Source organism: Meriones unguiculatus, chromosome 20, assembly GCF_030254825.1.
Source record: "Meriones unguiculatus strain TT.TT164.6M chromosome 20, Bangor_MerUng_6.1, whole genome shotgun sequence".
Taxonomy (NCBI): Eukaryota; Metazoa; Chordata; class Mammalia; order Rodentia; family Muridae; genus Meriones; species Meriones unguiculatus.
This window is the reverse complement of record NC_083367.1, coordinates 68,398,805-68,425,526: the sequence shown is the minus strand read 5'-3', so window position 1 is coordinate 68,425,526 and position 26,722 is coordinate 68,398,805. Positions and strand designations below refer to the sequence as shown.

The 26,722-nt window shown below is 42.7% G+C and overlaps 1 protein-coding gene across 14 annotated transcripts in view; it reads right to left on the bottom strand.

The window, feature by feature from the left end:
• The window catches only part of Syne1 (spectrin repeat containing nuclear envelope protein 1), a 459,455-nt gene that overhangs the window by 79,159 nt on the left and 353,574 nt on the right, over positions 1-26,722 (bottom strand). For all 14 annotated transcript variants that reach the window (XM_060373516.1, XM_060373529.1, XM_060373530.1 and 11 more), the window contains 15 exons: positions 25,709-25,882; positions 23,588-23,719; positions 22,958-23,154; positions 21,653-21,785; positions 21,095-21,277; positions 19,595-19,744; positions 18,515-18,691; positions 17,597-17,752; positions 11,459-11,614; positions 8,605-8,775; positions 6,253-6,386; positions 5,669-5,873; positions 3,533-3,715; positions 2,855-3,001; positions 301-455 (listed from right to left, as the gene is read on the bottom strand). In XM_060373516.1, the coding sequence (XP_060229499.1) occupies positions 301-455; positions 2,855-3,001; positions 3,533-3,715; positions 5,669-5,873; positions 6,253-6,386; positions 8,605-8,775; positions 11,459-11,614; positions 17,597-17,752; positions 18,515-18,691; positions 19,595-19,744; positions 21,095-21,277; positions 21,653-21,785; positions 22,958-23,154; positions 23,588-23,719; positions 25,709-25,882 (2,453 nt within the window). The remainder of the gene's footprint in view (positions 1-300; positions 456-2,854; positions 3,002-3,532; positions 3,716-5,668; positions 5,874-6,252; positions 6,387-8,604; positions 8,776-11,458; positions 11,615-17,596; positions 17,753-18,514; positions 18,692-19,594; positions 19,745-21,094; positions 21,278-21,652; positions 21,786-22,957; positions 23,155-23,587; positions 23,720-25,708; positions 25,883-26,722) is intronic.

Below are 26,722 nucleotides of genomic sequence, written 5' to 3'. Positions count from 1 at the left end.
TCTCCCAGGCAAATCTTGAACTAGCCGAAAACCTGAGCAGGATTTTGAGTATCTGGTCTTCCTGCCTCTGCCTTTCAGGTGCTGGGGTCACAGGCGTCTGTCGCTACGCCCGGTTGATGTGGCTCTCGGTGGCTAAGGATGGCGTCCAAGGCCTCATTCCTGCTCAGCGAGTACTGTACCAACTGAGCCGCCTCCCAGCCCTTAGGAAATGCTCTCTTTACACATCTCCCCATCTGTGATATTCTTCACATCTCAGCATGAAACACAGAAACTACTGGGATGATTAAGAGATAGCCTCACCTGAATCTTTCTGTGGTCTGAGACGAGGTCAGGGACCAGTGGCGGTTCAGGCTCTGTACCCTCTTGATCTCCTTGTCATTCAAGGGTAACCGGTATCCCAACTCATTAAGACGGTCTAAATCTGGAGCCATGCTGCTAAACCTTAGCATCTGACCCTGTCAGAGACATTGAGAAGTAAGTTCAGCACTGTATCAGGAAAGGCAGAGGTTTCTTTTCTTTCCTGTGAACCACACATGCCAAACATCAAGAAGATTCTGGCTTTTCCTCTGTTGAGTTCCTCAAGGCCACACATACTCCCCAGAGAAACACTTGCCCAGAGCCCCCCAGCGTGCCCTGCTGAGGCTGCTGCTGTACTCGGTTACTCGTTCTCCTTGATGGACAGTAGGAGCTTACGTGTAATATTTCATCTATAGGATTTGTTTACTCTCCGTACAACAAAGGAAAAAAGTTATGCTGACGACTGAAAAGTTCATTGCATACTCATTAAACTTAATTGATTTATGCTAATCCAGTCCTTTATTATTCAATAACAGCTGCAAGATAGCTCTTGGCATGAATAAACATTGTTGTAATAGGTTATAAAGAATCACTCATTTTATCTTTAAAACAAATCCCATGAGGCTAGCACCACTAGTTCCCTCTCTCAATGAAGGAAGGGAGGGACAAGAAATCAGGAAGGGGCTCTAGGTGACAGACCCAGGTACAAAGACGTTGTCCAGTTCTTGCTAGAAGGAACCCAGCTTCACCTGGGCTTTGAAAATACCATGCATTGCTTCAAGAGCATCGGTTTTATATTCTTCTATTGATCCCAAAACTCCAAGTTGGGAAGCCCCAGACAGACAGCAGTCAAGACTTCAAACAAACTGAAGATTATTTCCTGTGAGGACCTTTTGCTCTATCTAAAAAACCAGCTATAGGAAGGAGAATGTCAGCCTACTTTTTGTTCTCTCTCTCTCTCTCTCTCTGTGTGTGTGTGTGTGTGTGTGTGTGTGTGTGTATGCGTGCTGCATGCTCTTTGAAAGGCTCCTGATCCCTAAAGGAGTAAACCTTCCTGATTTTTGAAACCAAGGGATTCAATGGTGGAATTTCCATGGACTGACATTTACAACACTAACGTGACTTGGTCCTTCTCCTTACGCACTGACAGGGAGGAGGTTACTGCTCCAATAGGAGAAAGCCTAAAGGGAACCACCCAGTCCCACAGACGTGACTGAATGGCACAATAAACCACCGGATAAAACTGTCACTCATCAAAGTGGAAAGCCTGACCCCTGATAGAGGGGCAGACTTTCTTAAAAGACTCTGGCTGAGCCGAACGGTCTTAAGTTCACTGTTGGCGGGAGAGGGAGCCACAGAGGGCAAGACTCCAGAAAGCAGAAAGCTCGTGCACACAGACACTGGAAGCGGTGTGGCTTCCAGTGGCTGGAGAAGTAGATGGGTAGTGATGAGGACGGGAACCCTTAGGAAAGACAGAAGCCCGGGAGTCCCAGCCTTGGCCAGTAATGAGGGTCTTACTCTTAAGAGCACTGGGAATTCATAGAAGGATGTTTTTGCCTGGATCTATGTGTATGCCCTTGTGTGTGCAGGTGCACATGCAAGTGTGTGTGTGTGTGTGTGTGTGTGTGTGTGCATGTGTGTGTGTGTGTGTGTGTGTGTATGTGTATGTGTGTGCACACTGAAGCCAGAAGTCAGTCAATATCGACTGTTTTCTTCAATCACTCTCTACCTCATTTTTGGAGACAGGGTCTCTCTGTGCACACAGAGCCTACCAATTTAACAAGAGGAGATGACCAGCAAGCAATCCTCCTGCCTCTGTTTACCTCATGGGTGCCAGACTTAGGCACGAGAGGGAATGGACAGTTGTTCACATGTGAATTAGACATCTGAACTAAAGCCTTCCTGTTTACATGGCAAGAACTTTGCCTAAGGAGTGAGCACTGCTCCCATCCTCACAAGGAGGATTTTACGCAAAAAGATACATTAAATTTGCAAGCGTACTGTATTTAAAATTTTTGGTTTATTAAATATTTAAAATGATTAATAAATCAATAAAACATTTTCTCCTCCTAAAGCTGTATTAGTATTGCTAATTGACAAATCATACTATAAACAGTTGTGGGATTAATGTGATGTTTTCATTTGGAAACAATATAGGCTGATTGAATCTACATAATTAGGCGAAACTCTCAAGACAAAGGTCTTCCTGCAGTTTATAGAAAGGAAGTGGGAAGGGGTAGGTAAGGGTCTGAGGAGGTGGCACAGCTTGAGAAGATCAGAGTAGAGCTGTGGCGGGGTGGGAGTGGGGACTCTGAAGCTATGAGAGGCAAGATGGACTGGAGGAGGGGAAATGGTGGTCCCTAGGGACTAGTCCTGCCAGGGCTCTGACTAGAGCTGGACAACTCATCACTGAGACACTGTTTTTTCCTCTCAGGGGCCAGGAAGGAAGAGCTAGGGCTGTTTCAGGGAGGTAGCAGAAGGAAGTGGTTGGCAGTGAGTTTCTCTCAAGATTTTGAGGGGAGAGTTAAAACCTGGAAGAAAGATTACACACACTTACTTTCAGCTCTTCCATCCTTTCCTCAATAGAAGAAAGGTCTGAGGAGTGAGTGGGGTCCTGCGCCTGGAGGCTCTCCTCGGCTTCCACGATCCAGGCCTCTAGGGCTTCTAAGCTCTTGGCAAATGTTTCATAGTCAACAACTCCGGCCTGTGTTTTCACAAGAGAAACTGGCATTGCAGTGAAATGCACTGGCATGTTTATGAAGTTCCGAGAAGGGCAAGCAGCTACGGCAGTATCCTTTCGTGAGATGCTGTTCCTCAGCTGACAAGGCAGTGAAGAAGATTCCCTCCTCATTTATGCGGGCTGTCTTTGTTTCTAATAACTCATTAAGTGCTTTATAAACTATTTTCTAAGTAAGCATTTTATTTTTTGTTCGAGGCTATTAAGTCCACATGAATTTCTACCATTGGAGCCACTTAGTGTCGGCTCGTTGGGTACTATGAAGGAATGATTTAGGGGCTGATCTGCTAAACTAAACCAAATTTAAAAGCAATTTGTAGAGAACAGTATAAAACAACCACCACTTTCTTTGACCCCAGTGGGACTTTTAATTTTAATTGTTTTTTTTTTGTTTCAGTGATACTGGAAGTGTCATGTCAGTGCTGAGGAATCTGCTTCCTGTGTTTCCCCCCAGACATAAAAACGGCCAGTTGAGCACACTCGCCACTGGCTGCCTACCTGCAACACCGCCTGCTGCTTGCAGAGCGCCTGCTCCAGGGCGCCCAGGCGCTGGCTGAGACAGAGCTGTTCGCACTGAATGGCTGCAGCTGCAGAGGCCTCCACCTGTTGACCAAGCTGCTCTCCCAGCTCACGGAGCACGAAAAGCGAGTCCTTGGCTGTCCCCAGCCCCTTGAGAAGGTCCTGAGGGAGAAAACAACACACTCACTGCAAAGCATGTTTCCTGTTCTCAGTGCCATCAGCAGCTGGCAAAGGGCCTCACACAGAGGTAGGCAAGATTCCTGTGTGAGCATTACACTAAGTACCTTCACGTTAAGAAAAATAATCAGAGGCTGGTTATAATATTTTTAAAAATATGAATTATATGTGCTAGCAATTTAACAATACATTTTATATCACACATACAGGGGGAGAGACAGAGACAGAGAAAGAGAACGCTCTTCTGATTAGACTATGGATATAGCCTAGTTTTTGAGTATTTGCTTAGAGTACACAAACTCCTATCCCTAGTTGCATGGAACAAAAAGAAAAAAAGAAAAAAGAAAGAAAGAAAGAAAACAGGATGCTTATAATACAAGCCACGTAAGCTCATTATATTTTCTTCAGAGAGATACAAATATTGTACATAAATAAGGGAGCAAAAGAAAGAACCAAACCACTGAAGAAAGGAAAGAGGGAAGTAAAGAGTGGACAAAAGTAAAAAAAAGGGAGAGAGGAAAGGTAAGGAAGGAGGGGGGACAGAAAAGAAGAAAAAAGGAAAGAGAAAGAAAGAAGGAAGGAAGAAAAGAGGGAAAGAGAATGAGGGATGGAGAGAGAAAAAAGAAAAAAAGAAAAGAGAAGGAAAGAAAAGAAACCACATATACTAGATGAGGCAGTAACCAGAAAGCTTAGGTCATTTTTTTTCTCACTTTTTAATGTATGTAAATGTATCAGACTGAAGACATGGTGATACATTTTGCCTTTCTTACTTATTTTTACGGAGGCCTTGGGCATTAGTCTCCCTTCCTGTAGCTACAACAGGGCTTGGGTGCCAGTGAAGTGCAGAGGGCAGAGATGGTGCAGGCAGGCAGAGCTAGGAATCTTCTCCACCTCCGTTTCCATGGCATCTCCAGCCTGTGTCTTATAAAATCCAATTATATGTGCATAGCCTTGAGCCAGTGGGGGTTCCCTGTTTCTGGGCTCTCTGGTGGACTAACAGATCACAAGGGACTGCCACTCCTGCTGACTGCTGGGGTCCTACTCAGACAGCACGGAGAGTACAGCCCCTGCCAGGCCTGAATAAGAGAACAGCGAAGGGCACCTTTAACTTTGACCCTTTAACCTTTAACCTTGCCTCGGGTCAGGAGCACTGAAGATGACAGAGCTTGTAAAGATGAATTATGTCAACAGGAAAAAGAAGGTTATCTCTAATGTACATAATAACCCTGTCGTTTTAAATCCTTATTTAGACTGAAGGTACAAGCTCGTGTTCATGTAGTTGTTTTATAAGTTGATGACTTTAATAAACCGATTTGGGAAAGCTTTTAGGAAGATCTTTGTAACAAAGATCATTAAAATAAAGACAAATAAGGACAAATAATAAGAGGCAAATAATGGATGGAATAAGAGAAAAGCTTTTCTCGAAAGCCCTAAGTAGGTTATTGGCAGCTACAGTGGAAAAGGGAATCATTTCAACGCTATTAAAAGTGTAGCAGCAAGCTGAGACAGACTTCTCTCTGCTGTTAAATTCCTGAATGAGGCTATTGTCTAGATGCACCACAGCAGATAGGAAATCTAAGTGGTTGATACCTTTAACAGCGGACTTTTTAAAGGCATGGTTTCCCCATGTGGGTACATCTGACAGTGACTATTTCAGGACAAATAGATTGCCTACATTTTCCTCCATGGATTATATCCCATTAGGGAAAAGTGGGGAAAACAAGCCAGTTTTAAAAATAAAACAGTGGGAAAGACACTCTCAAATTTTAAACATGTGCAAGAAGGCTACTAGCAGGCTCTTCAGTAAACAGGGGGTGATTTAGGGCATAAACTCTCTCGCAAATTCAGACAGCCCTAAAGCTCAAACACATCTACACTGACAGTAAAAAACCTGTGAAACTGAAGGACAGCAAGTCCTAAATAAGTTCCTGGACATACATTACAATCCTGAATCCACTTGGTGACTTCATCCTCGGCGATGTCCTTGCTAGTCGCTGCCTTCAACAGGTCACTGGTGCTCTCCTCCTGCTTCTGGACCTCAGAGGCACACTGTTTTGAGTAGTCCTTGTATCTCTGCCAGAGTTGAAGGAGGGCCTTGCTGGACTGCAGCTGCTCGGCAATCTCTGCCAGTAAGTTATTCCATCTGCAGGCAACAGTGACCACTTAGAGCACATCTCTCCCTGAACACCATCTCTTACTGTTTTATTTGTCCTGATCCTGGCTCACATGAATATGGCCATGACAAAAGCAATGACTCGTGTCTATTTAACACAGTAAACACTACCATGTCACACTCATATGCCCAGGGATGAAAACTATCTCTGGGATGTTAGCAGTCTTGATATGCTGAATGATCCTTTCCGAATGTCCTTCTTTCTGGTTATTTTTTATTATTATTAAATTCAATTTGTAAAAAAATAAAACATTAGTGAAGTACACTCTATAGCTCTGAAACTGAAAATGCTAGAAAGTCTTAATGATAGTGCATTTATGGTAAGATGTAAGATTAGCCTGTCCCATACCTCATGTTGGCTTCCTGCAGGGTTCTGGAGAGGGTTTCTGTCACAGGTGGGTGACACTCCTTCAATAGTTGGCTGGTGATAGAGCCAAATTTCTGCAAGCCCTCTTCCTGCTTTTCTAGGCCATCATGAAGATTCTGCCCAAAGAAAGAGTCCCACAGATGACCAATGTAAACAAAATTCTAATGAGTAAGTTTAAAACAGTTTAGTTATAGAAATGCATGTGTTATTCCACTGTTTTTAAAAAGATAATCTTTTCTTTTTTCTTATAATCCTGTTCCTGTGGCATGGAGAAGGGTCACAGAAACTGAGCCCTCTCCAGCACAGGGGTTCTTTTCGAAAAGTCCATCGATGCCCTTGCCTAGAGAGGAAGCTGTGGCAGTGGTCCAGGTATGGCCTGCTGCGCCCTGGCTCTTTTTGCCAAACCCAGGCCACCGTGTCACTAAATATCAAGAGTGGTTCTCCCAGTAATTGATGAGTGAGTCGGCAAATCACAGCTTTTCTGGGGACCGCCTCTAAGTACTATCAGATGCAAAGGATTTTCTATGTCTACCTTTTTAACTCACAGGAAATAACTGCACATCCATGGGGCAATCAACTTGGATAACGGTTCAAAAACATTCTGTTTATACAGAAGGATGGTTAAACTGATCTAATTAACACATCATCACCTCACATACTTAATGACTTTTGTCTGGAACAGCGGTCCTCAGCCTTCCTAATGCTGCAACCTTTTAATACAGTCCCTTATGTTATGGTGACCCCACCATAAAATTATTCTTTGTTAGTACTTCTTAACTGTAATTTTAGTTGATGTCTAAAGGGGTCATGACCCATAGGCTGAGAACCCCTTGTCCATAACTATCACATTCACAGAAACATAGTAGAATGGTAGAAGAGAGGTGGGTGAGGAAAGGAGAGTTGTGGATCCACGGAGAATAGTTTCAGCTAGGTGGGAGAATTTGCATTCGTGACCACCATGCACAGATGGGCGGCATTACATACTGCTGAAGTCGCTTAAGGCAGAGAGGCTTTATTCGACAAGCTGGTGACATCTTCTACCTAGCACCGGTGAGAGCACAGGAGCAAAGCTGTCCCCATGGGCTAGCTGTGACAGCACACACCCATAATCCCAGCACTAGGGTGGCTGAGGCAGTGGAATCATGAGCGTCAGGTTATTCTGAGCTATGTGGTGAGACCCTGTCTCGTGTCTCTGCCATGTTTTCCTGGAAACACTGTTCAAACGATAGCCTCAGTTCTTCATAAAGGAAAAGCAGGATATGAAAGTATAGTACTGTTTAGCAACATCCAATTGCTTGCAAAGCAAAATATTCAAGGAAAAGTCCCATAAACCTTACCTATCTTGAGACAAATTTCAGATAATAAACCACAGAATATGGTGGTTTTAGAAGTTCTCCAAATTAAAATTAAAAAATGTGGTTTTAAATTTACTCTTTCCACAGTGAGTTTTAGTGGTTCTTAGTAGCTGCAACAAGTACTTAAGTTTTAAAGAAATGTTTATACATCACATTCTTCCTTTTTCTCAAATTCACCCTCAAAGGGCACGCCTCATGAAAGCACACCTGGGAGCTCAGCAACACATCAACACAGGTCAACGTGTGGGCTAGGTGCAAGAAGGTATATGCTGGGCTCCTGGTGGCACCCCTATCCCTTGAGAGCCTGTGCTCCCCAGCCCATGGTCCGTGGATTTTAGCCAAGAAGAATGAACAGGGACAGGCCTGTAGGGCACGGTGTCCAGGTAAACAAGGGGGTGAAGAGAACCTGGGGGGGTAACCTGAAGAGTGAGCTGGAGCTGGGCTTACGACAAACATCATCAAGGGCATTATGGGTAGACACGGTCTTGATGGAGACAGAAAAACAGTGAATGCTGGAAAGAGGGTGGCATGGCCATCACCTTGGCCAATGGGATTCTACTGATCAAACTGAAAACCGGATGTTTAAGTGTTTACCACCTTGGCTATTTTCCTCTCTGTTTTCTAGTTCCTTAGAAGATATTTCAGGAAGCAGGATAAGCAAAGAAAGGAAAGTCAGGAATGGTGATGACAGCGGGTCAAGGGAGTGGATTTGGGTAGCCAACCATTTCATAAAACATACATGTAAGTAGGTAATTTACATAGAAGAACGTTAAAAAAATCATTTATATATCAGCTAACCCAGTATTTGTTACCTATAAGCAGGTTCATTTACATTAAAATTTTCTTTTAAAGCATTTATTTTTAATAATTAAATGCTAACAATGTAAGACAATATTTTAGAGCGATATTTCTACTTGCTAATTTATTTTTGTTTTCTGTAATGGAAAGCGATGTTAATATGTAATGAACTTTTTATTACCTGCAGATTGTCCACCTGAACTTGAACCGCTTCAGAGGAACCAGTGAGCAGACGAAATCGAGACAGAGAGTATCTGGCCTCCATTATATGACTGTTGATCTCCTCAAAGGCTGCTTTGTGGTTACCCCACTGGTCAAGCACTGATGTCAGAAATATCTTTAATTGTCCAACCTTTTGGAGAGAAGAACACTTGTCAGATCTACATATAACTTAGTATGATGGAACAGAAAAGTATTACCCTCTGAAATGCTTCATTGGGGGTTCTAGGCACTAAAAACTAATGGAAACTAAACCGCTGGAATTTCAGGCTGCTGTGGGGGTTGGAAACTGAACCCCAGTCCTGTGAAGAAGTAGGTGTTCTGAGCTGCTGAGCCAGCTCTCCAGCCCTAAAGGACTAACTTTAAATTTTTAACAGTGTATGTTTCCTGTACCAAACAATGAATGGGTTTTATAGTGACATCGGCGTTCAGGTCCATACTGTACCAAACTAACTCCCCACCACCCTCCCTGCACATCTCCCTCACATATGCATGCATGTGAAATACAGATTTTACATATGAAAGTCAGACAAAAAAAATGTCAACTTAGTCTGAGAGTGTGGCTTAATTTTCTTAACATGATCCAGTTTTATCCTTTATCTTTTTCTTTTCTTTTTACAAATGACACAATTCCATTCATCTTTTGGAATGACTAGAACTCAGTAAACACATGCTACATTTTTATCCATTTATCTCTTGAAACACACCCAGGCCGACTCCGTAACTTAGCTACTGTGAACGTGCAACAGTGAGCATGAACACGCAAGCGTTGCTGCGGCTTAGGCTCTAAAGACGACACTCCTGCACTCACTCCTCCTCTGGACTTACTGGCTCTATCTACAGCACTGCGGCATGCTGGCTTAGGCTCTAAAGACGACACTCCTGCACTCACTCCTCCTCTGGACTTACTGGCTCTGTCTACAGCACTGAAAAGCGCATTGACCCTGGGTTTCTGCATGTCACTACTAACCTACATATAGTGCTCTGAATATGGAGTAAGTACAGCAATGGATGAATACAGGAAGAGCTCGCAGGAATTAATCTGCATCTGCGCTCTTCTTTCTTTCTCAACATAAAGGGAAAATGTTGAAATCAGTTGGGACGCTATCTGATGGGCCGCAGGACAAAGAAAGTGCTGCCTCAGATGTAAGGTCCAGGCCACAGGTGCGGGCGGGGGCAGGGCTGTTCTAGTCATAAAATAGACTTGAAGATGAGGGAAGGTGATCAGTGGGAGGGTTTGCATTGCCTGCTTCTTCTCTGAATTCTTGTTCGTCTTTAACAAGGCAATATTCCAGTGAGCAAAATGCTTAATTGATGACAATATGGTAAGCTGTTCCCAGGCCTTTGTGGTGATTTATAGAAATGTATAAAATAAAATAGATTTAGAACCATGTCAAGATAATATGGAACTAGAGTGGAAAGCTGGTCTGGAGAAGAGCCCATGGTGGTAGGAGCTGTCTGGGATTTCAGTACAAGCTCATTTCTGTACCTTGACAGTGTTCACTCCCCACAGCTCTTCCTCAGCTCCCCACTCCATGTCCCTTTTCTCTTCCAAAATAGACCCCTTTCTGTTTACATGATATGTGTGAAAGTGTATGTGAGTGTATGCATGTGTGATATGTGACCGTGCATGGACATGTGTGATATGTGACGTGTGCATGTGCATGTGTGGATGGATGCATGTATGTGTGTATGTGTATGCACATGCATGTACACAAGTATGCGAGCATGTGTGTGACTGCATGTGTGCATGTGTGGATACATGCATGCAAGTATGTATGTGTGCAGACAGATGCGCAAGCACACAAGAGTGTGAGTGTGAGTGTGTACTCAGATGTGTTCGGATCGATGTGAGTCATAGTGAGCGCTCTGGCACTTACTGTTCTTATTGGAAGATTCAATATGCTACTGAGTGCATCATCAAGGGTCTTTGTAGAGATCAGATTTTCTGGCAGAGACTGAGGCCGACAAGGGAAAGCTAGCATATGCCAGAAGGAGGGAGTAGATGATCCAAAGCCTCTGAGTGCAGGGCATGCCTACTGGGCTCAACAGGAGAGTGAGACCAGGGTGGCTAAAGCAAAAAGACCTTGCATGGCAATGGCAGGAGACAGGATCAGATAGACAGCTCAGCACCAGCTCTGATTTCATCCTCTGTGAGACCAGGAGCTACTGTGTGACTTTCAGCATGGCGACGTTATAAGGTGACTTCTTCATTCTAACCAGTTCTTCTTGGAATGGGAACTGCTTGAGGGACCATGGAGATAATCCAAGCAGGAGAGGGCAGGGGCATATGTCAGGGTGCTGGCTGCACAGGTGGGCTGGCTTCCAATCTATCGTGGGAGTGTACCTGCCAGCATTTTTTAGTGAACTAGGTCTGAGCATGAGAGGAAGAAAGAAGTGAGGAGCGACTTCAAAAGTTTCCTGTGCAAGCAACTGGCATGCAGAGCTGCCATTAACTGAGATGGTACCAAGAATAGGTTCACGGGGGAAACTTTGACTTAGTTAAAGCATAGGAGTTCGAAATGCCTGTTGCTCACACAAGAAGATATTTCTACTGATTTCAGGTTTTTCTTTAGAATTCTGGGAGAGAGTATGGATGTGGACAGTCTCACTGGGGAATTATCTATGCCTGAGCGGTATCTCTGACTATGAGGATGGGTGCAATTGAGAAGGCGGTATATTAAAAGACACTGATGAAAGAGTCACTGATACCAACAGGTGACGTAGTGATCCGGTAACTGTTCACTCGGTTGCTTTCGGCGAACACCGACCCTGAGTCTTACAGGAATGGGAGCTGGTCTGGGGAGGAAGCTTACCATGTGGTCTAAACTGGCCCAGGTCTGCCTGAGTTCCCGCAGGGTGCCCATGACACTGCCGGAGGCCTCCTCCTTCTTGTTCTGAATCAATGCAAGTCCATTCTGCTCAATTTTCTCTACTTCCTTTTCTTTTGCTTTAATCAAATCTTCCAGTTCCTGTGAGATTAAAAAAATATATATAGTTATTTTAAATTGTTCTATTATGGAACTCTGGGGTGCACTGAAATTGAGTCATTATAGTTTCATGTGCTAAAACCCTGCCACTAATCCAAAAAGATGACCATTCTCAAAAGAGGGTCTGTCCAGTGATACCTCTTTCTATACTTAAATGTTAAAAAAAAAAAAAGTCTTTTTATCCATAGTAAATTAGCATAACCTGGAAAATATAAAACCTGATTATCCGGCAGATAAAGAAATGTCATTATAGATCTTTTTCAAAGAGCTGTAAGGAAAGAAATACATGTCAAAAATTGTAACGTAATTATATTCTTAAACCCAAACATGCCGATGTTCTAAAAGTCACACGGCCTGGCCTGTGACAGGATGGCACATGAGATCCATGCACAGTTTTGCTGCTCTTTGGCTGTGCCACTCTGGGAAAGTGAGTCTCAGTTTCTTCAAATGGGGAAACTAAAGTCTGGGAAAGAATTCCTCTTCTCTTCTCTTTCTCCAATACTCTGATGCTATGTGATTCAGAAAGGCTACAGGCTTCTTTATGTCTTAAATCCTTATTTTCTTTGTAACTGCTAGAATAAAATGTTCAAAAAAAGAAGAGTAAAACGAAAAAAAGGCTCAGAGCTCATCCTTACATCATACATTATAGGGAGCTAGAGAGATGGCTCCACGCAAAAGAGCTCTGGCTGCTCTTCCAGAGGACCTGGGCCCAATTCCCAGCACCCACATCATGGTTCACAACCATCTGTACCTCCACATCCGATACCCCACTCCAGCCTTCAATAATGGCACCAGGCACACATATGGTGTACAGAGATGCACACAAGCAAAACACTCATGTTCAAAAAGTTTATTTATATAAAAACAGAAACCACATATTACAACCTCACCCAACCTCTATGTGAATGCCACTAAGGCCCAGTTAAACAACTTGAGATTGTTGTCAAGATTTTTATAGATGGAGAATCAGGGTATCAAGTCATTCAACCTATTTGGGGTCACAAAACTGCTGAGGCTGGCAGTGGAAAATGAGGTTTTATTTAAAGAGGCCCTTGGAGAGCCCAGGAAACACAGGTCTGTGGAAGGTTGTGAATCACATATTGGGGTATTAAGATATGGTCACATTCTCACATTCGGAAGCATTAAAGTAATTAAGGAATTAAAGTAGATCTGGAGACCCTTCAGGTTAGAAGGGAAAACATTTCAAAATACTTTAAGTTCAGATAAAATTAACCATGTAAGAAAAATATTTATTCTTTGAATCCTCTTGACTCATTCATATTTTATGTGGGTGTGTCCAGGCCTGTGGGTTTATGAATAGAGATTCCAGAGGTCAAGTCTTCCCAATCACTTCTTTAACTTATCTTTTGACAAAGGCTATCTCCCTGAACCTGGAACTCACAGACGGTTACACTGGCTGCCCAGCAAGCCCCAGGGATCCTGCCGTCTCTGCCTCCTTAGTGCTTCGATTCCAGACACCATCACATCCAGCTTTTATGAGGATGCCGGGGATTCAAACCCAGGTCCTGAATGCTTCTACTACAAACTATTTACCAGCTCAATGATTCCTACATGGATTAAAAAAAAATGTAGCTAAATGTTAGTAAAGTGTTTATGACAAGACCCCACTAAATTAAGCACAAATAATGTACTTGTTTTGAAATTATCACTTCCTAAGTTGCTTTTGCTGTTACTCAACGCATTTTTTTAAGATAAGGTCTCATGCATACCATATTGGCCTTGAACTCACCATGTAGCCACAGCTAACCTATTTTTCTGATCTCCTGCCTCTATATCCTAAACTCTGGGACTGCAGGAGAGTACCACCACCTGTGGGGTGCTAGGGAGCAAAGCCAGGGCTTTGCACAAGCTAAGAAAGTATTCCATCACTGAGCTGCAGCCCCAGCCCTCAAACGCATCCTCTCTCTATTTCATCCATAAAACAGGGCCAATAATATATCTTCTGCTTGTCCCAAAGGAATAAAATTAAAATAAATATATGAATATCTTGTAAGCTGTTAAAAGTAGCCAAATTTGCATTCAGTTACTTGGTGATCTACTATGCTTCCCAGAAAATTTATCTTTCCCTCCTGAATTGTCATAGAGCTAATTTTTTTCACAGCACATTAATCAGAAATTCATGTATTGATTAGCTCAAAATGATTTTTGTTTTTATGTCATTCTCTCATGTCTACTTTTTGTCAATATTATGACAACTTTGATAACTATTGAAAAAATTAATGATAACTGAGGTAATAGTTTATTTAGTATAGAAAATATAATTAGCTTTACATTTACAAATGTTTCTGTATTTTTTCCTAAGGAATAAATAACTATGCAGGATCATCTCACTTCATTTCGTATGCAGTATATAATTATATTAGCTTACATTTTAGTATATAATAGAGACCCACAGTAATCCTTCCTGTAAGATCCTAAAATTTGATCATTAGAATTAAATATATCTTCACCCACAGTGGCAAACCTTCTCAGAGAGCAATGCTACATGGATGACCCATGGATAACACATGTCAGAAGAGCTGCCCATACAGAGTACATGTGTGTGACAATAAAACCCAGGAACAAAGCAGGATTGAAATATGTTTCTGTGTAAAGTAAAGGTAGGCTTGTCTTTCCTTTCAATCATTTTTTTTTAATGTTCAGGTTATAATCAATAGAGGCAAAGGCCAATCCCAATATTTCTGTAATAGTAAATTATTCTCAACTTGGATTAATTCACAAATATCAGTTTTTATGTTGCATTCAATCAATAAATCACCTCTAAAGAGACTGGAAAATATTCAAGCTGCTTAAAACAAAACAAAGCTCGGATCCAGCCACTGATTTAAGGACACTGGCTTGAATTACATGTAGAGGGCCAAAGAAACAATTTCTCAAAAACGACAATAAATTTTATCAAGGTCTGTAGAGTTGCCAACTAGAACCCACCAGTCAGACTATTGTGATTTATATATGATGTCTCGAAATAACTGTGTGGGCTTCTCTCTGGTTTTTCAGTTTTGAAAGAAATGGCTTTTCATTTAAATCAGGAATTGGCACCCACACAGAGTTCTTTAAACCACAATGTCAGTTTTGTCCCGGACACTGCCTGAAGTGACCCTCTGGGAGCCTAAGACTTCGTCCCACAAGCAATAAAATTTGGCTGAACTTGTGTGATAGTTTTCAGCCTTCAAGGTGTCTATTAAAAAGAAGACGTATATGGGAGTGGAAGCTAAATAGAAAAAGACCATTGTGTGGGGGGTAGTAAGAAAAAGAAAGCGGGCCTGGGGAGATGGTTCTGTGATTACGCGTGGAGACAGCCGCTCCAGAGGACTGGAGGTCGGTTCCCAGCACTCATGTGGGGCAGCACACAAGCCTCTGGGACATCAGGTCCAGGGGATGCAACTCTCCCTCTTTGGCCTCTGAGACACACACACACACACACACACACACACACACACACACACACTCAAGATAAATAAAATAAATCTTTCTTAGAGGGAAGAGAAAGCAAGAGAAGAAAGGAAGGACAAGGGGAGGGACAGTATGAATACGGACACAGGATCAAACTTGAACTCTACGGAGAAGGCCAACAAGCGTTGCCGCAGTAAAGTGACCCTGAGGCCGGGAGGCACTCATCCTACTGACGTCAACGTTTCGGGGCTGACCGTTTAAAACTAACAGAAACGTCTGAACTTTGAAGACTCAGCAAAACTATCACTTTTCAACCTTAAAAGTGAATTTTTGAAATGCTGGCTTAGTTTTTCAGATTTTAGAGTTTATGGCCTAAGTTAGAAGTATCTCTGGCCTCCTGAAGACACAAATCCTATGAGAGCACGTGATCGGCATATTTAGTCTTCAATCTTTTGTACATCCCTCTTCATTAAAAAAAAAAAAAAGACACTTAAAAGTGTTTCTCACTGAACAGTGGCTACACTCAGGTAATCTTAGCATTTGGGAGGCAGAGACAAAAACATCAGGAGTTCAAGGCCAGCCTTGGCTGCATATTGAACCTGCAGCCATCCCTGGACCACACAGCCTTCCTCTTCTTAACTATAAGGCCCTGTGTGAGGGCTTAAGGATAAGGCCCTCATTATGTGCATCCCAAACAGAAATCGCGCTGCTTGGAGAGAAATTACTACTCTTCGAAATGTAAGGTGGGAAACTGAGACTCGAAGCCAGGAGCTTCCCATGGGAAAGCTTCTCACCTGAGCCTGTCCTTAGGAGACACCGTGGAAGAAGATTCGTAGCTCGTGCTGGTGGACAGAGCTGTGTGTGAGCTCCTTCCAGAGGAGAGACAGAGCTAGTCAGCCACACAGTGCAAACGAATGCTTGATTTTATTTTATTTAATAGTATTGATGTATAGCTTTGAGAGTCCCATGTAGCTCAGGCTGGCCTTGATATCACCATGTAGCCAAGGATGCCCATGAACTTCTGGTCCTCCTGTCTCTGTCTCCTAAATTCTGAGATGATAGGCATGTACTACCAGAGTTTTGAGGATCAAATGAGGAGCATGGCTTTTAAGTAATTGTTAGGCTAGTCTTGGCTGTTAACATGTTTCCTTTGAATACCAAAGAATCCCTGAGGAAATACTGAAATACCATGTACTCCTGTCATTGGCAAATCCCAGGAATCTGGCAACCTGCCCAAACCCTGGATCTTTCTCGTTAATGGGATGAGCAGCCTGCATGAGCTTTCTGTTGTCACACAGCATTAAGGAATGGTGTCACCTAGGAAATGCTTACCCTTGTGTAGAGCAGGTTTCAAACTAAGATTCTGTGGTAAGAGCAGGTTAAGGGACATTTTAAGGAAGCAGCCAGGCCAAGGCACAGTTTCACTAGTTGACAGCACCAAAATATTGTTAAGACACTAAAGAACTCTTACAAACACATGCATCTGGCAGACACTGCAACCGTAACAAATAAAGATGCATTTTAAAGATAACTAAGGGAAATTTGGGCAGATCTATAAGTTCAAGGATAGCCTGATCTACATAGCTAGTTCCAGGCTAGTTTGGGACTAAATAGTGAGTCCTTGTCTAAAACATATGTAAATAAAAAGAAAATTGAGAGAGTACGATCGATCATGCATTGAGCATAAAGACAACATGAAGGAACTGCTAACTTCTGAGATATCAAGGTGACATAAACTATCATCTTCCAGAAATTATGTGAATAGTAGACACGAGTAAAATGATGTTCCCTGACATCTTGTGTGTACATACTGGTTTATGATGAATTTGCAGGCTGTGTGCATGTCTGTGTGGTTGCAATGCAGCAGTACCTGCGTGTGCAATGAAAGCTAGAGGTTGATATCCAGTGTGGTGCTTGATTTTCCTCCATCTTTATATATTGAGGCAGGTCCATTACTTGCCTCCAGAGATCACTGACTTAAGCACTCTAGCTAAGCCACCTGCTCTGGAGACCCTCTGGTTCCATCTCTTGAGTGTTAGGACTACAGGTGGCTACCATAGCCCCTTGAGTTCATGTGGGTCCTGGGGAACCCAACTGCATCCTCACATTTGCATGACAAGAAAAGGTAGTAATCTATCTAAAATACTGGTAAATGTTAGGTCTGATAGTCAGGATATGGGACTCAAGCATCTCTACCTACTTATGTGTATATTTGATAATAGTTTTCTATAAGCTCAAAACTTTAAAAATGGATGATGAAGACCAATAGAGTTGAGTGAGAAAATAAATAAATAAAAGAAGGCATGATAGTACGTAGTCCTGGTACTAATAAGACTGAGGCTGGAGGATTCCAGGTTTAAAATGATTCTGCTTCAAAATCCAACAAATATCAATAGAAAAGAAAAACCTGATCAGCTTGTGTAACGGGAGCCGTGTACCTACAGATGCAGTTATTTTAGGAAAGAGTTGGCTCATAACCCTTGAAGCAGCCATCCTCTTAGCGCAGGCCTGAAGGCATGAGGGAGGCCCCTCGCACCACCTGGACATTACCTGACAGTCCTTCAGCGTATTCTGAACAGCAGTCTGATCGCCGATTTGATGCTGCTCTTTTAACTTCTTCTCCTGGCTTTCAAACCAAGCTTTCAGAGACTGTACGCTATTTTCATAGTCTGACCAAGACTCCAACAGGCCTTCCAACAGCTGGATCTAGACAGACAGGAAGATGTAAAATTCAAACATTTTGTTTTAGAGCCACATCATTGGAATAAAAATTACCCAATACAATTTCTTTTTTTCTTTTCTTTATCTTTTTTTAAGATTTAGTCATTCATTATTTATAGGGTTCTGCCTGCATGTACACCTTCAGGCCAGAAGAAGGCACCAGATCTCACTATAGATGGTTATGAGCCACCATGTTGTTGCTGGGAATTGAACTCAGGACCTTTGGAAAAACAGCCAGTGCTCTTAACCTGTGAGCCATCTCTCTAGCCCCCCAATACAATACTTATGAAGTAAGAGTACTAGGGAAGCACTGGGTATAGGAAGGACTATGCTAAAAGGGCATCATAGACTTGCATGAAAATGGCCTTACAGAACCCTGAATTGTAAAATTAAAATGTGAAAAAATGAAATTCTTAAAATACAGTCTATCGAATACATAAATTAAGAAAATGAAGTTTACCAAATATCAATCAGTGGGTAAAGAAGAGAGAACTATAGTCAACCTAAAGTAAAGGTAAGAGAAATGAAGAGACATCTTAAAATAAATCAGACGCATGAAACGTAGAGAAGGAAGGCTTCATAAGAGAACAAATGGGACTAGAGCTGTCCAGAGCTAGCACCTTCAGGGTGCTGTGGGAAGCTGCCCCATGCTTCACCTAGCCACACCGCTTGTGAAATGGTTCCTGCCAGCCCTTCGCCTGCTCTTGGTGTCGGCATCAGTGCCGGAGCACAGGCCACCTAGCTCACCTTCTCACCCACTCGGCCTTGCAAGAGCTGCCAACTCTTATTCATCGCCCCAAGCTGCTCAGCAAAATCTGTCTTGTCGCTGCGCTTGCTCTCCACGTCCTGACTGCTGATCTGCAGCACCGACTGGTTCACGAAGTCCGCCGTCAGCTGCTTGCAGTTAAGATCTATCTTGAAACCCTAAGAAAGAGGCAAGAGAGTCGGACAACAGGCTTCCGGGTGGAAAAACCCTTAGCATGTTCCCAGGAGTCGGAAAGTCTCCTGTGACTCCATCCAAATGACACAATCTATGCTGCTTTACATGACCTGCTGTGTTAGGGATGAGTCAAATATATATTCATGTATGTTTATAAAATTACAAAAATACAAATAATACATGCATGATATGTAGAAATGGGTGAGTTATTTAATTATTTTTCAGGGTGTTACAGTTTGAGCATGTAATGATGACCTCAACAGGTCCACGTGCACTTGGTCCCCAGTTTGGGATGCTGTGGAGCTTATGGAACCTTAAGAAAGCAGAGCCTAGCTGGGCATGGGGGTGCACATCTTTAATCCCAGCACTATGGGAGGCAGAGGCAGCCAGCCTGGTCTACAAAGTGAGTACAGGATCGTCAAGGCTACACAGAGAAACTCTTTCTCAATAAAACAAAACAACAGCAACAACAAAATGGAGCCTCCTTTGAGGACCTAGACTTTGTACATGGCGGACGGGGGGGGGAGGGGCGTGCCTTGAAGCTGTATAGCTGGCCCCACTTCCTGCTCTCTTTCTCTCTGGTTCCTGTGAACAGATAAAATGTGATTGGCCAGCCTTGTGTTCCTGTTCCCAGGCCTTTCCCTCCATTACAAGCTGTTTCCCCACTGGAACTGTTAGCCGGAAAAAAACCCTTTCTTTCCTCAGCTGCTATAGTGGGCTATTTTATCACAACAAGATAAAAATAACTAACATGCTATATCTTTGAATGTGTCTGTCGGTTTACTGGATATTGGATATATACATTCTAAGCCCTGGTTTGAGTTTCTGAGTTCCTTCAAAGAAAAGTCTAAATACATTAAAATAAAAAATCTCAAAATGTCAGATACCTTATATTTCTGAAGGTATTCGTGGATTGCCTTGTAACCTATTGCATTTTTTATGTCCTCTTCATCCTTCAGGATGACACTTTCCATGAGTGAAATCCAACTCATGATCTCAGAAATGGCATGGCGGGAGGGCAGCATGTCCATCTGGAGCTGGGAAAGCAGAGACAGAATGAATCCCAAACACCAAAATTCAGACCCAACTTCTGTTAATACGGTGGTCCTCATCCGTCCTAATGCAGTGACCCTTTAATACAGTAAAACTATTTTTGTTCCTACTTCATAATTGTAATTTTGCTACTGTTATGAATTGCAATGTAATGTGTTTTCCGATGGGCTTAGGAGACCCCTGTGAAAGGTTGTTTGACCAGCCCCAAAGCGGTCTTGACCCACAGTGAAAACAGCTGTGTTAACGGAAGAACCCTAGGCAGATTTCTACTAGCACACCAAGAGAAATAATAGCCCTTTATGTTTTTCAGATCTCTGAAGCCTGAACCATCAAGCAAATACAGTAACAATAGACACCTACCACTTAACCTAATACCATAACATTGCATAAATATCAACTAATTAATCAAAACACCAGCAAGAAAACATTCTTACTTTATAGCTAGTTTTATGGGTTAAAAAAAAAAACACCCTTAACTACAAGACATTCAACAGATGTATTTTATTAATTATCTTGTAAAATCTCTGTGTGTTATGACTCAGGAATGCTAAAAGAAAAAAAAGAACAACACCACCCTGCAAGCTATCATTTTCCCTCCTCGCTGGCACTCGAATGTTTATTCCTAAGAGCCAATTTCCTGAGAATTTAAGATATACTGAGAAATCTGAATTTTACTTCACTGTGTCAAGAAAGTATGCATATCATGATAACAATGAGTTGTAAAAACAAAAGCAACCATTTAAATATGTATAAAACTAAAATTCCTGGCATGCGGTGGGTAATGCCCATAACCCAGCCTTCCAGAGGCTGAGGCAGGAGGATCACCACAGACTCAAGACGACCAGGAGCTACAAGGCTTGTCTTCAAAAACATATAAAACTAAATACATATGATCTAATTCGATATATCACTGAAAGGAGAGAAAGATGTGTGACTATTCTTATATTCTGGGTAAAATCCAGTTTCCTTCTTGATTGCAAGTTGGCAGATCTTTTGGGTATGTTATCATCACAATTTTATGAGTTTTCACATTAAATATCAACTTAAACAAGGTCAAAGTTTGAAAGTCAAGTTTCCAACACATATACAGAGAGAGAGAGAGACAGAGAGAGAGAGAGAGAGAGAGAGAGAGAGAGAGGAGAGAGGGAGTACTACTTTGGGAGGAAATGCTGTCTGAAGTGAGATTTGCAGAATGGTTTGGTTTTCATTCACAGTGCAATAGCAGAGAGAAAAAAACAAGCTCCTGATTAACTCTACTCTGCATTCACGTGGTGGAGACTGCCTGCGACCACATCATCTAGCCACCTGCGACCACATGAGCTGAGTCTTTCTACCTGGTGGAGCTTCTCCTGTACCACAGGAATGCTGGTCAGCAGGTCCATCCACTGGCTGTCCATTCGGGACAGCTCAGCACGCAGGGCAGCAGTATCCACTTTCTTTAATCGAAGAAGCTGATTTCCCGTGCTGGTGACTGACGACTTCAGGGAAGACTTGGCATCTACTTCTTTAGAGAACTCCTTTAAAAAACAAGTCAGTGTTCAGGTTAGCACCGGAGAGCTGGTGCTTTTCATTTAAGGACAGAGCTCAACCTAGAGCACAGAGCAGTTACTCCCTACTATTGAGGCCTCTGTGGTGGGGAGCTCTCTGCAGACAATCAAGGGCACTACACTTTCACTGTCAAAAGAACCTAACCCATCACCTGAACACCAACTGAAGACAACCTGAAGTCCTACTCATTGTGTAAGCACTAGACATACCAAGTCAACCTCTAATTGTCTATGGCAATTTAGCTTCTTTTCCGTGTCTGTTGACAGCTGCCTTCCTTTATACTGATCCATGTGTCCAGTCTGAGAAACAAAATGAGTTCAAGTGCCTTAGGTTCTCAGACTTACCAGGAAAGCATTGAGATGATCCCGGACCATTTCCAGTTCCTGCGGGACCGTCACAGACTGCTGAGTCCAAAAGGCCAGCCTGTCCTTTGCTGACTGCAGCCAGTGAACCAGCTCTGCAGACTCACTTTGATACCTTTAAGCATATTAAAGAGTCTACAATGAAACATTCAGTCTCGGTTGTCTATTGTCAGTTAAAACAAGAGTCCCGAAAGAGTACAAGGTTGATGATCTGACATTCCTTTCTTTCAATATTTATATCTTAAGTCTATGCTGGGCTTCAGCATCCCATTGCTATGCTGAAAAATAAAAATATCTTTCTTCCTGTGCTGGTGCCATTGGCAAATATCGGGTCACGGTTATGAAAAGCTGTTTGAAATAAAGGTGACAAAGGAACAGTGCTTCATTCAATAAAACCGAAATGGCTGCCTCCCTTGACTACTTTCTGTTAGAATTTCAGTGTTAACTATTCCCCCAGGCACATGTGCTGAGGGCTTGGTCCCTATGTGGGGCAGTGTCAGAAATGTAGAAAAAACTAAAGTCGAGACGAACACGGGGGCAGGAGGTCACACAGAGCTATCCTTGAAGGGTGCTCTCTCTCTCCCTCTCTGTCACACACACACACACACACACACACACACACACACACGCACGCACACATGCACGCACACACATGCACGCACACACACACGCACGCACACACACACGCACACACACACATATGCACGCACACACACATGCACACACACGCACACACACACGCACACATACACATACATGCACACACACACACACACATGCACACACACACACATACATGCACACACGCACACGCACACACACACGCACTCACTTCCTGGCAGCTCTAAGGTGAGCTGTCTGTTCCTGACCCTACTCTATTTTGCTCCGGGACCCAGGATAATAGAGCAGGCTGACCTTGGCCTCAAACCTCTGAAACGTGAACCAAGATAAATATTCCTTCTGATAAATTGTTTTTCCCAGCTGTCAGTCACAGCAATAAAAATCTAACATGTTTCCCGTGGCCCTGGAGACGGAATCTCTTACTCAGCATTCCCCCGTCTCCAAGACTTTGCAGCAACTAGACAATGGGGGGGGAGCACAAAGCCAGCTGCATGGAGCGCTGCTCTCTCTGCAGTTTTACTAAGAATCCCACTGGAAACCCTCTAGTTGTCTTGGTTTTCTAAACTCTGCCATGTACTAAACGTGCTTATCTTTTCCAGCATCTACTAGTCTCAGTAACACAGCACAGAACATACCAAAACACAAAGCAAATACCCATCCTGTTACCTGGTCCAGTGTTTCAATATGGTCTCCAGTCTGTGCAGCTCCTTGGACACTCTGCTGGTATTACTGAGCCAGCGCTCTCCGAGCTGATTTAGTTGACTGTCCAGATCAGAGCAGCTGACAGACATCAGAAGTCGCTTTCCATCATCTAACACTTGATACAGTTTGGGCTGGTATTCATTAAGGCTGGATTTTAAATGCTAAAATGGTCAATGAAATTGGGTTAAGAGTCTGACTTGGTGCAGCTTTGCATTATAATTCCTTTGATATTTATAACATTGGCACTACCCGCTACCAAACATAAACTATCTTCACTCTGGACCTCTGAAAACTTGAAAATGTATTTATCAAAATATAAATGTTCTCTTTAGATAGAAGGAATAAGAGAGGGGAAGTAGAAGATGGGGTTAAAATTCATTACATAATATATGAAACAATCAAAAATAATACAAATATATACTATAAATAATACAAATACAATCTATGTTCATCTGTGAATTTCAGCAACTTTAAAGAACTATACAGATTTTAATTAAGTTTACCATAAACTTATTTAAATTCTGTTAAAAATTTCTGGCAAATTTCTAAAGGAAATGTGATCTTTTCAGTGCGAAGACACCTTGGAGTCCAGACCTGATAGAGACTTGTCCTTTCCACAAGCCTGTCTTCGCTCTCCTCCACCAGGCCCACACTTGGGATGCTGTTTTCCACCACCTCCAGCTGTCTGCTGAGCTCCTGGCGATTCTCATCCAGATGGGACCACATCTACAAACACAACAGTAAGTGCCTTAATCCCAGCACTAGAGAGGCCAGCACGAAGATCACAAGTTTAAGGACAGCCTGGGCTATGAGCAACAAATAGAAAGACAAAGCAAAACCAAGTAACCAACATATAAAGAGAATAGCATTCCTCCATGTGAGGAAAATTCACACTTGCCAGATTCTGATTCAAGTAATGTTTAGTTGCCCTTTGGTTTTTGGAAATGAACGATGGCTCTAAAGCAACTGATGCAATGATGACCCTCAAAAATGTGCAGACCTTTCTCTCTCTCTCTCTCTCTCTCTCTCTCTCTCTCTCTCTCTCGTATGTGTGTGTGTGAATAAAATGAGGTCATGAAATTAAGAGTTGAGGGACAAGGGAGGAGTTGGAGGGGTGAAAAGATATAATTACAGTATTCATGTATAAAATCTTGAAAAGTTTTTTAAAAGTTTAAAAGGGAGGGGGGGACAAATATAACTCCTAAGACTTTTACGGGAAATGGGAAGATTATGGAAACTGGGCCAGTTTAGGGCAACTGATGTAGTTATTAACCAAAGAAAGGAACTGGCCTACCAGCAATTCACACAGGGTTCTGTGGCTAGTTACTTAGCCTCGACGGAGTACCTATGTGGTATTCAAAGTTATATATTTGTGGTGCAGCTAAGACTCAATCCAAGACTCTGAATGCATCTAGAGCATTGGCTTGCAAACTCTTTCTACAGTAGACCAAGTGGTCTATTTACTAAGTAGTATTTGCTAAGCAGCAAATTAGTAATCTTTACTAAGTAGTAAATATTTGCAGCTTTGTGGATTATTTAGTATTTACTGCAGCTAGGTTGTCTGCCCACTGGATGAAGTCAGTTGTAGACTGACAAGAAAACCATTATGTCCAAATAACCTTTACAGAACACAGGCTACGTTTGGCCCAGGGGCCAACTCCTGTTCCAGAATCTGGGCCCTGTTAATAAGCAGCACCCTTTTTCTGATTGTCTATAAGACCTGGTATTTAAAAGGCTGCTGCCTTGTAGAGACAGCATCCCATTTCTCATTGTTTCCTTATTGCCTCACTGGACCATGATATCACCGAGGGCAGTCCTGGGAACATTTTTGTGTTTCCCTTGCCTGGGAGTCTGGTGGCAACTTGATAAATGCTAAATAAATAAATACTTGATTTCTTCACTTATGACGAATAAGCAAATGCAAGTGAACAGAATGAGGGAACTGAATTTCTCAGGCAGAACAGCAAATTCCCAAATGGGACTAAAATACTACCCATGGCAGCTATGATCTGAACCTGTATTTTATTATTTCAGATCAGAGTTCATGGGCTGCTGACATACTTTTCAATTTTAATGACATGTATACGTATGCAATGATATGTTTATGTATGCATACATGCACATGGGTGTAGGTGCCCACAGAGGACTTATGCAATTTAAATAATATGTCTACATACAAATTACACAATATGGATGCATACATTCACATGGGTGCATGTGCCCACAGAGGCGTCACAGGCAGTAATCGCCAGCCTCCAGACTTGTGTCCTCTATGAGAATACCGAGTACTCTTCCTAGCCATGGAGCCATCTCCCAGCCCTCTGGGTTGCTATTTTACAACAAATAAATCCTTTTTTTTTAAAAAAAAAAAAAAAAAACATCCTAGACCATAGGATTTGAACCCAGATGGCTGTTACTGGCTTCTAGATTCCAATGACAGACAGGTCTTATCATAAGAGCAAATGCATTGGGGACAGAGTCAGGGATAAATATTTTTAATGTTCCATACTCCTAATTAGGTTTTTGGCTTGAAGCCCAAGCCTACAAGCTTCTAAGGTTAGGATTCACTCAGCTGACTCACAATATAAGTGTATCCCATACCAACTACAAAGGGAACACAACCACCCAAAGCCATAGGAAACTATAATTCTAAATGAGGAAGCCCAAAAATAGCTCCATTTTGCAGCCAGAAAGACGGCCGATGGGTGGTCTCACCTCTAAAACGTACTCAAGCTCCACACCTCTCCTGTGAGCCTGCTTCAGCACGGCAGATGCCTGCACCATGCGCTCTGTGTGCAGCTGAGTCTCCTTCACGGCTGCAAAGCCAATGATCTTTCGGAAGAGTATTTCGGTCAGAATCATGTGAGATTCCAGCCCCTGGAAGTACTCCTGTAAGGTTGGGCGGGCAGAAAGAGGTCAGCAGCCCATTCAGACATCAGCTGTAGATAAGAGCTCCTCACCCACGACAGGGCACAGTCAACACAGAGGGCACACCACTCCAGCTCCCCACAGCCCCGTCCCCACTGAACCCCCTAACTCAGGCGCCATATGCTTCCTACAGGGGGGTCCTGCAGAGTTGAGGCTCTGAGCTCCTAACTGGCCTTCCCTCACGACCCCGCTCAAATGATACTGGCAAATTACTGTGCTTTAGACACAAGTCTTCAAAACAAAGCCCTTCATCTTCTGACACACCAGAATCTCCCTTCCAGGGCTGGGCTGAAGACCTGCTCTTTGAACTTACAGGCTATTTATCTGCCATGCTTATGATGTACTACCCAGCATGGTTGGACACAGAATAATTTGTTAACAATATTTTAAATTTCCCTTGTGCTTTACTTCCTTGTAGCAGAACTGTAGCCAGTGCATAAGCTTTTATTTTTGAAATACGTTCTATATAAATAGATCCCAGAAGATGGATATGAGCCCTATTCTATCCCATTTCCTATGCCCAGGACCATGGATTCAAGGGACTGGAAATGGATAGTAACAGCTGACATTGAGTTCTTATTATTTTGGGGGGGGGGCATAAACTCTTCCCAGTTCTTGCCATCCTTATGACAACTCTGAAACTCTGTGAAATACTTTAAGATCTCATTTTACAGACGATAACCTAGAGCCAGCCAGTCTGTAGAGCTGGCACAAGGCCGCCAGTTAAGTAGAGCAGAGTTAGGGTTTTAATTCCTATTATATGGCTGTATCTTTGCTCCCCACCAACACTGCAGAGGTCTC